Source organism: Acanthochromis polyacanthus, chromosome 12 (genome assembly GCF_021347895.1).
Source record: "Acanthochromis polyacanthus isolate Apoly-LR-REF ecotype Palm Island chromosome 12, KAUST_Apoly_ChrSc, whole genome shotgun sequence".
NCBI classification, from domain to species: domain Eukaryota; kingdom Metazoa; phylum Chordata; class Actinopteri; family Pomacentridae; genus Acanthochromis; species Acanthochromis polyacanthus.
Genome location: NC_067124.1, coordinates 31,195,952 through 31,208,695, shown reverse-complemented (window position 1 = coordinate 31,208,695; position 12,744 = coordinate 31,195,952). Strand labels below are relative to the sequence as shown.

Genomic DNA, 12,744 nt, shown 5'->3' with positions numbered 1-12,744 from the left:
CACAAACACCTTCTGCTCCGTTCTTCGCTTCAATCCATCCCAGTCTTTACCCAGATGAATAGCTGTGAATGAAATCTCTCTCCTCCTCTGTGTTTTCTGCTCCTGGTGGACTTTACACTAGATGATGTGTATCTCCTTCCTCACCGTCTTCCTCTGGCTTGTTTCTCCCCAAACAGAAACATGGTTCTACATGGTTGGCAACAACTCCCAGTCTAGGAGTGTTTTTTTCTCTCAGCATCTGTCAGAAAGTGAATCCTGTTCCGCTACATGCACACGGTGTACACTTGTCACTAGTTAATTAAGAAAGCTTCTCTCTGTCAATGGTAACACCCGAAAGCTATTTTCTGGATGTTTTAAGACTATTTCATGTGTAAAAACAGAGACTTTTTTTCCACCCTAAATTATAGCAGGACCCAGTGTTCCTGTCTGTTCTTCATATCAAAGAATTATGATCAAAATCTCTTCCACATATGTTCCTGTTGACAACTGATGTTTTAATACTGTGAAAATGAAGACAAAATTCTGCTCGCCTCCATTGTACAGGAGTGGAGGGAATTTTGTTTTCAATTTTTGATAAATTAAAGAAATCTTTTTTAAGGATTGCCACTATCAACTAGTTTTAATCAGTATATCTAAACAATTAATTTCCCTTCAAAAACCAAAATAACCTTTACATTTATGTTAATACATTTAAGCAATTACTTCACCTCATCTTCTGCATAATCCTCTGTAAAGCCACAAAATTAGTTTTTTACATGCTATGCTTTTGCTTCTTTGAAGAGGCATTTTGTTACTTTTAATTAGAGGTTAAGCGAAGCTAATAGTCTCCTGGCACCTGCTTCATAACTACAACACAGTGGTATTTTTTTCACCTAACTCAATGCAAGAACGTGTGTAAGCCTGTTTCTCACCATGTCAAATGATTTCTTTAATTTTTCGTTGAATCCATAATTTAAAGCTGTAATTTGTGCTGAAATACCCAGCTACTGCCACCAACTGCAAATTTACCAAACAGAAGAAAAGAGTGTTATTAACATTCTTTTCATCAAAGTGTCACTGAGAAACAGAATACAAAATGTCAAACTATTCCTTTAAACGAGAACAATCTGCCTGGCTAAATTAATTAGGGAAGTCTATTGATTATTTTCTTGGTTAAGTGATTAGTAGTGGTCTATAAAATGTCATAAAACGGTAAACAGTGATGATGTTAAAGTTGAAAAATGTCTTCCTTCATCCAAAACCTATAGATATTTAGTTTACTGTAATAGAGGAAGAAAGAAATGAGAAAATATACAGATTTAAGGAGCTGGAGATACAGAATTTGGACTTTTTATCTCTTAAACAATTATCCAGTGAGCTGGCAATTAATTCATTAATTGACATTTTAAGGCTAAATAACACTTGAGCTGCTGCTGTGTTGTCGCCTCTGCACATGGGCGGTCGTGTAAAATAGTGCAACTCAAACAGGGAAGTTGTGTGATCATGGAATTCATCCAATTTGTCAAGACAGAAGAGATGAATACTAAAACAATTACAAGAGTTACATTTGAGACACAGTTTCTAAAGCTGCATTTCAAAGCTCCAACAGATGGATTGGAGCTTCTGGCTGGATCTGTGTGGGTGGACACATGAATGTAACAGCGTGGCTCCACATTCCCAGCTCCCCTTTCCTCCCTGAGCTGTGGATGCTTGTATCCGTCTCCGGTTGGCACCGACTTGTTTCACATTACAGTGGACAGATTGCCACAAAATCAGTCTCCACTGTCTCCCACGTCCATCTTCCGCTGCCTCTTGTCACTCACGCTCTGAAATGTGCCGACTCGCTGGTAACAGGTTTGTGAAGAGTCTGACTCTGCTGCGTGTGGACAGAGGGATAAGTGGAGCTGTTATGATTCATTAGGTCCTCATGAACACCGTCTTGCTTTAAGTATTTATGCTGAGTAAACACCGTAGTAGAGGTGCATGTTTTTCCTGCTTTGCTGTTTGCATAAGCTATCTCAGGCAGGTGTTTTGCCTTCAGTCATGCCCTGTTTTATCATCTGTTTTACTCTAAATGATACAACAATTATCAAAATGTACATCCTGCTGTTTTTAAAAAGACTTAAAACTGGTGATTGAGACCATAGTCCTAATAGGAAAATGTTTACTGAGGTACCAAATGAAGTGAGAAGTAGGGTCATTTTCTCATAGACTCCGACACAATCAGAGTTGCCACCTGCTGGCTGTTAGAAAGAATACAAATTTCGTGACCCAAGAGCTACGTCCATTTTCTACATGCAGTCCGTGTATCAAACATCAAATATTTTTATAAACATTATTGCAAGCACTTTATTTATTGTGTTTGAAATGTCAAAAAATATATAATGATAATGATATTATTTATTATATATAATAAATAATAAATGCACAGACTCCCCGATAACAGGTTTGTGAAGAGTCGGACTCGTGTTATGTGTGGATGGAGCAATAAGTGGAACTATTATGGTTCAGTAGCATCTCATGAATACTGTCTCACTTTAAGTATTTATGCTGAGTAAACATTATTGTAGAAGTGCATGTTTTCTTTCAGTTTTGCTTTAATAACAAATCCTATCTTTGGCAGGTTATTCGCCCACAAGCATGCAGTGCTTTTACTCTAAATGGGACAATAATTTTCAAAATGAACATCCTGTTGTGTTTCAAAAGTCTTAAAACTAGTAATTGAGGCCATGATATAACAAAGAAAACGTTTACTTAGGTAACAAAAGTGAGAAGTAGGGTAATTTTCTCAGAAATTTTAATCCAGTCAGACCTCTTTTTGCAACCAGCATAGTTGCCCCCTGCTGGCTGTTCGAAAAAAATGCAGGTTAAAGGCATATTCACATTGACTTCACTTTCCAGACCCTCCATCTTTTGTATGCAGTCTGGGGTTCAAACATCAACTATTACTGTATACAGGTTATTTAAAATGTATGAAATGTCAAAAAATTCTCCCTGATAACAGGTTTGTAAAGAGTCAGAGTTGCGTTGTGTCTCCACCTAGGGATAAGTTGCATTATTATTAATGCAAAAATAATTTTGCTCTGCCACTCAATTTGAACTTTGAGAATTTAGTTCACTAACGCAGCCTGTCCATCACAGCTGCTCCCTATAACACCATCACTATTTATGCTGAATAAACATCATAGTAGAGGTGAATGTTCTTTTCTGCTTTGTTATTTACATAAGCTATCTCAGGTAGGTGTCTTGCCTTCAGGCATGCCTGGCTTAATCATTTGTTTTTCTCTAAATCAGACAATAGTTTTCAAAATGAACATCATGCTGTGTTTAAAAAGTCTTAAAACTAGTGATTGAGACCATAATCTCATTAGAAAAATGTTTACTAAGGTAACAAATGAAGTGAGAAGTAGGTTCATTTTCTCATAGATTTCTATACAATTAGAGTCGCCCCCTACTGGCTGTCAGAAAGAATGCAGGTTAAAGGCACATTCAACATTGGCTTCACTTTCCAGACCCTGGAACTACATCCATCTTCTATATGCACTCTCTGTATCAAACTTAAATTATTATTATTCTAAAATAATTTAAAAAAAATGTCAGAAATAGTCAGTAATTCCAATGAAACCCTTTTAACAGGTGTGTGAAGAATTGGACTCACATCGTGTCTCCACGTAAAGATAAGTGGAGCTATTAGTGGAAAAATAATTTTCCTCTGCCACTCAGATTGAACTTTGAGAATTTAGCACACTAACACAGCCTGTCCATCACAGCTGCTCCCAGTAACAGCATCTCATGAATCCAGTCTCAGTTGAAGTATTACGCTGAATAAACACCGTAGTAGAGGTGCATGTTTTTCCTGCTTTGTTATTTACTTCAGTTATCAGGCAGGTGCTTTGCTCTCGCTGTGCCTGGATCCCTCCTGAGCAGGCACAGTGGTCTGCTGAGCTCTCTTAGCCTAATACCATCCAGCGCTCCGCTTTACAAATGAGGCCCATGCAGTTACCAAGGATACCAATTCGTCTGAAACATCACACCCGTTAGAGTCCGTGCGATGATCCTCTCCAGCCCTCAACTCCTTGTCACTCTGCTACTCCTCTACTTTACTTATGCCTTCCACTCCTGTGCTCTCATTTCATTTCTCTCTGTGAGCTAAAAAAAAAAAAATCAGAGGAGCTAAAGAAATGAGTGAAAAAGATGTCTTCTCCAGTGTTTGTCAAGGACAGTATATGTGAGGGGGGGGAAGAGGAAGGACACAGATCTATAGAGAAAGTGACAGTGATGCAGTGTAGGAGAAACTGTGTAGGAACCAACTTTGGTAATAACATCTTGCGAGCTACTACAAAGCTGTTGCGTCCTGATCTCCCATTCTGAGCTTAACCTTGCCTTCCACTTGCATTTTCATTATGTAACAGCTGCAGTTACATGGCAGTCAGTCTGCATACATTAAACACGATGGGTAATGGAGCTGAAATCACAGCGGGGAACGGCACATTATCATATAGGGGTCAATGTGTTCTTCATGTTTGAGGATGCAACACTGTTTTGTTGAATAAATTACCACCTACAATGGCAGATTATTTTATTGTTAGTGTTTGCATAAATCATCCTGCCATTTATCAGTTTAAATAAGCAATGAGCTTAAAGTGTCCTTCTGCTTAAAAATGTGTTTTGTTTGTTGTTATTTGACTTGAACATGCAGAAAAACGTGTGCAGAGTTTGACTCTACAAGGCTGTTTTCATATTCAGCTTCTCTGCTTGGTCTAATGTGAGACTTGGGCAAGTTTGATGGTGAAACTTTTAGTGCACACACGTTGGGAATATATTACTCAGAGAAAAAGTTTGAGAAAACACCTGACTTTGATTTTTCAGATAGATTTTGCAATTGAAATTTGATTTTCAATGTATTATTTTTTTTAAAGCCAAGCTTCAGTGAAACACTCACAGTGGCATAAAATTTAGAAGAATCTGAGCTTAAAGATATAATAATTGATAATAATCGCTTCCAACATGTATTTTTGGCATTTTTTTAAATAGACATAGAACAATCAAGCAAAGAGCAAATATCACAAAAGTTGTGATTATATTAAGTAAAATAATTTGATTAAAAATGATGGTACTAATAAATAAGTTTTACTATAAACTTAAAAGAACTAAAATAACTAGACCTTTCACTTATAGCTCAGAAATATTACATATTAAGCAATCAAGATAAATAAATATTAAAGACTGGGTAGGACAATTGCATCATGTATATCCTGAATTGCACCTTTTGTGATTTGCTAATTGCATTGCTTTGTATTGTGATTTGGATTTCAAATAATTAATTTGTTCAGCCCCAGATCAGCAACATATTGTATCCAGCAGCTAAACATTTGAAATGTTATGTATAGTATTTGCATTTTCAAAAATTTTCAGGGACAAAGACAAAGTTTTTGGAAGAGTCTTTAAGTTAACCTTTTGGTAAAACAACCATAACAAACCATAAACTGGATATCAAAGATTTACATAGCTACAGTTGTGTCGCCCATTGGTTTGTGCTTTGGTATTTTGAAACCAGACATGACAAGCAAAAGCTAGATTTTAATGTGAACTCAAGGACACGATGCACAACCATACAATCTCAAGGTAGCCACTAAAACCCTAAACCATGCTGTGCATTATCGTCTATATTAATCTAAATGAGACCATAATTTACAGAAAGAATGTCATTCTGCACTTAAGGAAACTTTAAACTATGGGTTGAAATAATGAACTCATTAGCAAAATGGTTAGTAATGAAAGAAATCAAGTGAAAAGTACAGTAATTTTCTCACAGACTTCTCTACAATTAGTTTTTTAGCAAACAGAGGAGTCGCCCCCTGCAGGTTAAAGACACTTTAACTGTATTCTTTTCATGTTTTAGACCTAGAAGCTATATCCATCTTTTATATGCTGTCTGTAATTTTTATGCTAAACAGATTATTTATAATGTATGAAATGCAAAAAAAAATGCCATCAAATTCTCGTCACAATTTCTTAGAGCTCAAGGAGGCTTCAAATAGCCTGTTTTGTTCTTGCCACAATAAAAAAAAAACCCACAGCAGATCTTCACATATGAGAAGCTGACACAGAGAACGTTTGGTACTTTTAGCACGTTTACACAACAGTTGACTGATTCATTCACTAACGATCGCTAATGTGGAGCCGCTAACTGCATCCACAGGTGTTGAATCCGATGGGTTGGGATGCTTTTGGACTTCCGGCTGAGAATGCAGCTATTGAGCGAGGTCTCGATCCAGAGGAGTGGACTAAAAGGTACATTCATTTCCATCCGTTCTCATCCTCTGTTTATATTCTGCTCCCTAACTTTGCCGTTCTTTCTCCTCCTCAGTAACATTCAGTCCATGCGGGAGCAGCTGGACAGCCTCGGGCTTTGCTTCAACTGGGACCGGGTGAGTGGAACTGAACTGTAGCAGCTTTTAGTCTGGTTTGCTCTCTTTTGAGGGTTTGTGACACTTTGCACTGCTGACCTGACTCTGGCTTCTCCTGGCAGGAAGTGACCACCTGTCTGCCAGACTATTACAAGTGGACGCAGTATCTGTTTATCAAGCTCTTTGAAGCAGGCCTGGCGTATCAGAAAGAGGTAGGAACGGCCTTTGCTCTTAGAGCTTATCCAGTTTTTCTTTTGGAAGGAGTAATATGATTGGCTTAGGTTTGAGGTGCCTGACAGCTACAGAAATGATTGAGGCAGCTCATCCGTTACTCTTTGAAGAAAATGAATGAATTGAAATGAAGAGAGCTTGGTAGGAGCCTTTTGATTATGTGTAATGAAATGGGACGACCTTCAAATAAGGCTCCGGTCTGTCTATTAAATCCAAGCTTCTTCCTTAAGCTCTCCTTTTTTCATATCAAGTGTGTGTGTCTGTATTTGTGTGCCTGTGTGTCGTTCAGGCTGTGGTGAACTGGGACCCTGTCGATCAGACGGTGCTGGCTGATGAGCAGGTGGATGAAAATGGTCGCTCCTGGAGGTCTGGCGCGCAGGTGGAGCAGAAGCTACTCACACAATGGTTCATCAAGACGACAAACTATGCCAAGGTATGACTGTAATGTGTGTGAGTGTGTGGGTTAGCCTTGAATGTGTGTGTGTGTGTGTGTGTGTGTGTGTGTGTGAGACAAGTGGCGTCTGAATGACTGGCCGGCAGCTTCATATGAGCAGAAATGAGCAGCGGATCCATCTGATAACAATCATGGCTGACACTTCAGTAGCAGCAGCTGCAGCCCTTCCTCTCTGGTTCTGCAATCAGACCCCTGGAGACCGTCATTTGTCGCCTGGCGCCTCCGTGCCAGGCAAAAGGAGACCACCAGGTGGCCGGGCTGACTGATGAGGAGCCTCCACCTTTCAGCACAGGGGTGAATGGGCCTGCTGCAGGCTGAAACTCGCCACCTCCAGACTTATGAATCACCCATAAGAAAGACGGGTCATGCATTTTCCATGCGGCACATGCATGTGCACTGTTGGATGTGTGGTGGTGTGCATGTGCTAACACTGACAGACTGCAGAGTGATGCTAATCGAGGAGAAAAAGTTTTATGTGGATGGGGAAAGCATAGATTCTTCACATTTTGTCTTTCCATCATGTAAACCAGAGTTTAGTTAAGAAAAACTAGGTGCAACTGTATTAATATTCTTTCTGCAATTTAGGATTCCTGTAATCATCAGTTCATTTGTTGACCATTTTTTTGGTTTACAAAGTTGTGCGACTCTTCACAACATCATCCCAAGACGATGTCTCCAAATGTCTCATGTTGTCTAACTAGCAGTCCAAAGCCAGGAATATGAAGCAGATAAAAGCAACAAATTGTCATATTTAAGGAGGTAAATGCAAAGAATTATTTGCATTTCTGCTTAAAGAATGACTTATTGAATTATACAATATTAATAAGAATTTCTGTTCTACTTTTTTTCCATCAAACTAGAACTGCAACTAACAATTATTTTCAAAGTTGATCAATTTGTCGATCATTATCTTAATTATCCGATCAGTTTATGAAATCTTGATCCGTGTTCCTAGAAACCACAACTGACATCCTTAAATGTCCGTTTTTGTCCACAATACATAGACACAGTCATTTTACTGTCACAAGAGCAGTAAAGAAATCAGAAAATAATACAAATTTAAAAAGCTCGAATCAAAGAATTTAGACCTAATTTTCCTAAAACATTGACATAGTTGACTATTCACGTAGACGTTGACAACTAACTGGTTAATCGATTAATTGTTCCATCTCTGTTTCAAATATTTAGACAAACTTAGATCTTAAGAAGGACAGGGAGAGCAAGTTATAGCATCAGCAGCTTGGAAGTTTCTGTGAGCGGGATTTCATATCGTACTAAAATAAAACAGAAACCAGTGCCTGGGAGGTGTGAAATTAAAAAGAAACAATGCTTTCATGCATTGAAAAATGGTTGCCAGTAAGACAAAATGCATGTGATTTCCAAAAAATGGCCCCAAAACTTGCAATAAACACTAGTTTTTCCTTTCAGGATGTATTAAGTCATTTGCAGTTTTTGTCATTATGATTGAAAAAACTCATCTTGTCCACTGTCGGGCGTCACTCAGTTTCAGCCGAAGTCGCCCCAGTCAGAGGTGTGAGTGGAGGTGGAAGCAGCCTACTGTGACAATGTGTTCCTGCATTTCTAATTTTCTCTGACGAACAGAGAAGTGGGAAGGAAGGAAGAGGAAGGTGTTAAAGGAAAAAAGTGAGAAAGACAGATGGAGAGAAAGAAGGACCGTGTCGAACCAGAGCGTGCCAAAGAAAGAAAAAAAAAAAGTAATTGGACTGTGATTTCCTGCATGAGCGTCTTGTCTGCTTGCCTCTACACGTGTTCGAGTCTGTTAGACAACATTAACTTCAGACAATATTTATTCTGTTTAACTGTCGAGTTGTTCCACATTGCACAGTGACTGCGTATTATTACTAAGATGGATTTTTTTTGATGTGGAGCGCGCAGGATGCTAAATTATCATGTGGCAGTCGTGGAGTTTTCAATTTCATGCACAATCACACTTGTTGCAGTCAGACAAATGCTGCCTGCCTATTACACCACACTGCCATCTAAATGATTCACAAACTAAGAGCTCAGTGCATTGTTCTCCTACAGCATTGCTCAAATATATACATAGCTACCAGAAATGTGTTTTTTTTGCTGTCATTTATGGTAAATTGACCACAGACTGCTTGTGATTTCAGGGAGGCTATTTCAAAATCTTCAGCTTGGAAAGTGCATCGATTTTTGTTGCTGTATTGTCCAATGTGTTTTTTTTTTGTCAGAAGTGTACTTGACGTCTCTTTCTCAAACCCCGGTCCTTGGTTATTGCAATACCATGCTTTTTCTTTCAAGCTTTTCATAGTTGCCATGGAGACTCCTGTCCTTGCTGTACATATTTCAATTACTCCTGCTTGTAAAAACACTGACTGCCTCTCACTTTAAAGCCATTGACGGTTATCGGTCACAGCTTTTTCAGTTTTTCCTTCACTGCCGGTAACATCTTTGTTTCGCTCAGTCATGCTGACACAGATTCGTCAGGATTTATGTCTTCTTTTTCTCCCACTCTGGAGCGAATCCATAAGCGACATACTCCGCGGTCATGCTAGTGATGACTGTAGCCAGTGTTTAGGTTTGTATTGATAACTCCATGATGAGGTGCTGCATGCTGAGCGGCACCCTGAAGGGGGATTGTGGATAATAGATTGTGACAGACCAAAAAGGAAATAGAGAATTATAAAATCTCCGGCCTCGGACCAGCTGTGGCTTTTTGGCCTGAGCCTCGTTTATATGCATAGCTTCCTTTAATCAGCCTGAATGACTGTTTGTGCTGCTGTATGTATGTGGGAAAAGAGGAGTGTGCACACTGTATGGCCGATTGCTTTGTGATATGAAGAAAAGTAGGGCGGGTGGAGGTCAGCATTCTTGAAAATCCCTTTTTGTCTGCATAATGCGACCTGGTCGGCTCTGCTGCTTTGTCAAAATAAATTGGCTGTGTTTTGAAAGGGGCCACGCAGAGTTGGGAGTCAATTGCATTATCCTGGACAGCCACATACTTAGCGGAATATCTCTTTTCCACAGTGAAGTGGAAAATGAGCTCCTTCCAAACTCATACAAAGTGGTAAACTCGTGTCTTTGTTGCTCCTGCAGCCTCTCCTGGACGCCCTGCAGGATCTCCCAGAGTGGTACGGGGTCAAAGGCATGCAGGCGAACTGGATCGGAGAGTGTACCGGCTGCTACTTCGATTTCAAACTCAAGGTGAATCTCATCTCCTTTGTCTCCTGCTCAAATTTTAATCATTCATCATTCTTTCTGTTTCAGCCTCTCCTCTCTTTAACCACTGAGTGTTTCCCTGTCGCTGCCTCTGTTTTTCACCTCTTTTACCCCAAGCGCTGATTGCTCGCTTTATTTAAGATTCTTTGGCGCCTCTGTTTATTTATGTATTTCTTTTAAAAATCGTGCACCAAAACATCCTCACTTTATTTTTCGCTTTCAATGGGCGCATCAATCTGCAAGTGGCAATTTACCCAAACAGATGATGTCACAGATTAGTTTCTATTGACTCTACTGAGAACCATATTTACGGTGCTTCACATGGCTGTTGTTTCAAGCTGAGCGGCAGCAAAAAGCCCACTGATAGCCTTCTGACTGCTATTATGAAATTGCTGTCTTTAAGAAATGTTACCAAGCCAGTGGCTTCATTTTAAAAAATCACCATATTCCTAGAGTAAAGAGAATATGAGAGTGCATTTGTGTTTTTATGTTTTTTTTTTCTGTGTATATAGAAGGGGTTTCTCCAGTAGGATAGAAATAAAAGTTAAAACCACGGGTTATTAAATTAACCGGATTGCTGCTTATCTTGTTTGTCATCATAATTCGGTGTCACAGGAAGCATTTTCTGAATTATCTCCCCAGAGGGCCGACGATGTGTATCTGTATGTCTGCAGCATGATGTGAACTAATTAATAATTACAACCCCACAAATATGTATGCAGCATCTATAAATTGAAATAGTATTAATTGTACATTGCAGCCCTCTTATATGTCAAAGAGTTAAATGCTGCACATGTTGCATATACTTTGCAGTCCCAAGAGACGGCATTTGCACCACTAAACTACTAATTTTATAACCACAGTGTCCTCTGACAAACTCACCATTAACATGACTTAAAAACCACAGCCGGGGAGTGAATTTGGGGATATATTTGTGCAAAATGAATGAGTCACACACTCATTTACATCTATGTTAGCTGCATTTAAAGCAGCAAACACTGAAACAGAATGTTTAGAACACGATTAAAATTCAGAGTTTTAAAGTCATTGTGAAATTGTCAATCTCTTTATGTTCATATTTTGAGCAGAAAATTGAAAAACACACTTCAGGGGACATGTGAGACTGTCATGAATTTACTTTAAAGGGGCACAATATGGGACCTTTAATGAGTACAGTACAGGCATCAAACTGTAACCTGAAAACCTGCAGGTTCCCTTCATTGACTCAGCTTTGGTGCCGCGATGAAGGTTCCCTCATGTTTCTTCTCTTGTCTCCCAGGTGAATGGGGAGGAGACGGGGGAGACCCTGTCAGCCTACTGCTTCTCCCCAGAGACGGTGTTCGGAGCGGCTTACCTGTCCATCCTGCCCTCCCACAGACTCCTCCACGGCAGCAGCTCAGTCCGCTCTGCCCTGCAAAAAGCCTTTCAGCTGGGCAGAGGTGAGCATTTATCCACAGTTACGTCAGCCTGCATTTAGGCTGTCTGTCAAAAGCATATGTTCTCCTGCTTTTGAAGTCGGGAAAGCTTTTCTTTGAGGGAAAGACTCACATTTAGATGTTTTCCCTGTCAGGAACATAATTCATTACTGTTCCAAGATGAGATAGCTCACTCCTCTACGCCCACAAGTTGTCAGAACTAGAAAAGGCTCTTAGCAAAAGGTTGGGATTCTTTGCATATTGTGTGTTCTTTAGTAAGCAGTGCCTAATTAAAAGAAGTGGTTCAACAGTGAAATGTCAGCGCTTGTTTGAGGAAGGAACTGCATGCTTTTAGACGTATAAAGATGTGTGGTGCGCTTGTCTCCATATATTCATATACTGCTCATGTAAATACACTTGTTTAACCATCATACTATTGAGATGTGGTTGTAGAAGCTGCGGTAGATTTAGTATATGTTAATTGGGATTCCCCTTGAAGGAGTCTCAGCGGTGGGTGGCTGTTGATAATGAGCTACCAGGGGAAGCAGCACTGCTTCACTCACACCTCCTGATCTTTGCTCTCCAGACTCCGTTACAGAGGTCACAGCTCACAACCTGTTCACCGGCCACGAGGTTCCCCTGGTCATCTCACACAAGGAGGCGTTTGATGGCTATCTGGACACTGTGCTTGGTGAGTTATTGGAACTGGCACCACAGATCTGATATGATAAACAGAATGTAGAAGATAAGACTTTATTAATCCCGAAGGAAATTCTTGTGCCCGATGTTGCTCAGACAAAACAAAAAGACATATCTGGCACATGATGTACCTCTTCTAACAGGTAAAAATTGTGATCATAAAAATTTGGAGGAATTTTGTTTGTGCAAAAGGGACTGCTCCAGTGTTGTTAACATTTTGAACAGCAGTAATGCCACAATAAAGTGACACCGGTGGGTGTTTGTGTCACAGAGTGGAGCTGGAACCCAAGGGACTGGTAATGAGTAGTTACATCACAACAGGCTCAACAACACCACGGGGAGAATTTTTTAC

General features: G+C 39.7%; 1 protein-coding gene across 1 annotated transcript in view; it reads left to right on the top strand.

Moving 5' to 3' along the window:
* lars2 (leucyl-tRNA synthetase 2, mitochondrial) overlaps positions 1-12,744 on the top strand; it is a 42,564-nt gene that overhangs the window by 13,296 nt on the left and 16,524 nt on the right. Inside the window, exons 4-10 of the mRNA XM_022194224.2 lie at positions 6,182-6,273; positions 6,350-6,410; positions 6,512-6,601; positions 6,910-7,053; positions 10,156-10,263; positions 11,558-11,717; positions 12,280-12,384. Coding sequence (XP_022049916.2) covers positions 6,182-6,273; positions 6,350-6,410; positions 6,512-6,601; positions 6,910-7,053; positions 10,156-10,263; positions 11,558-11,717; positions 12,280-12,384 — 760 coding nt within the window. The remainder of the gene's footprint in view (positions 1-6,181; positions 6,274-6,349; positions 6,411-6,511; positions 6,602-6,909; positions 7,054-10,155; positions 10,264-11,557; positions 11,718-12,279; positions 12,385-12,744) is intronic.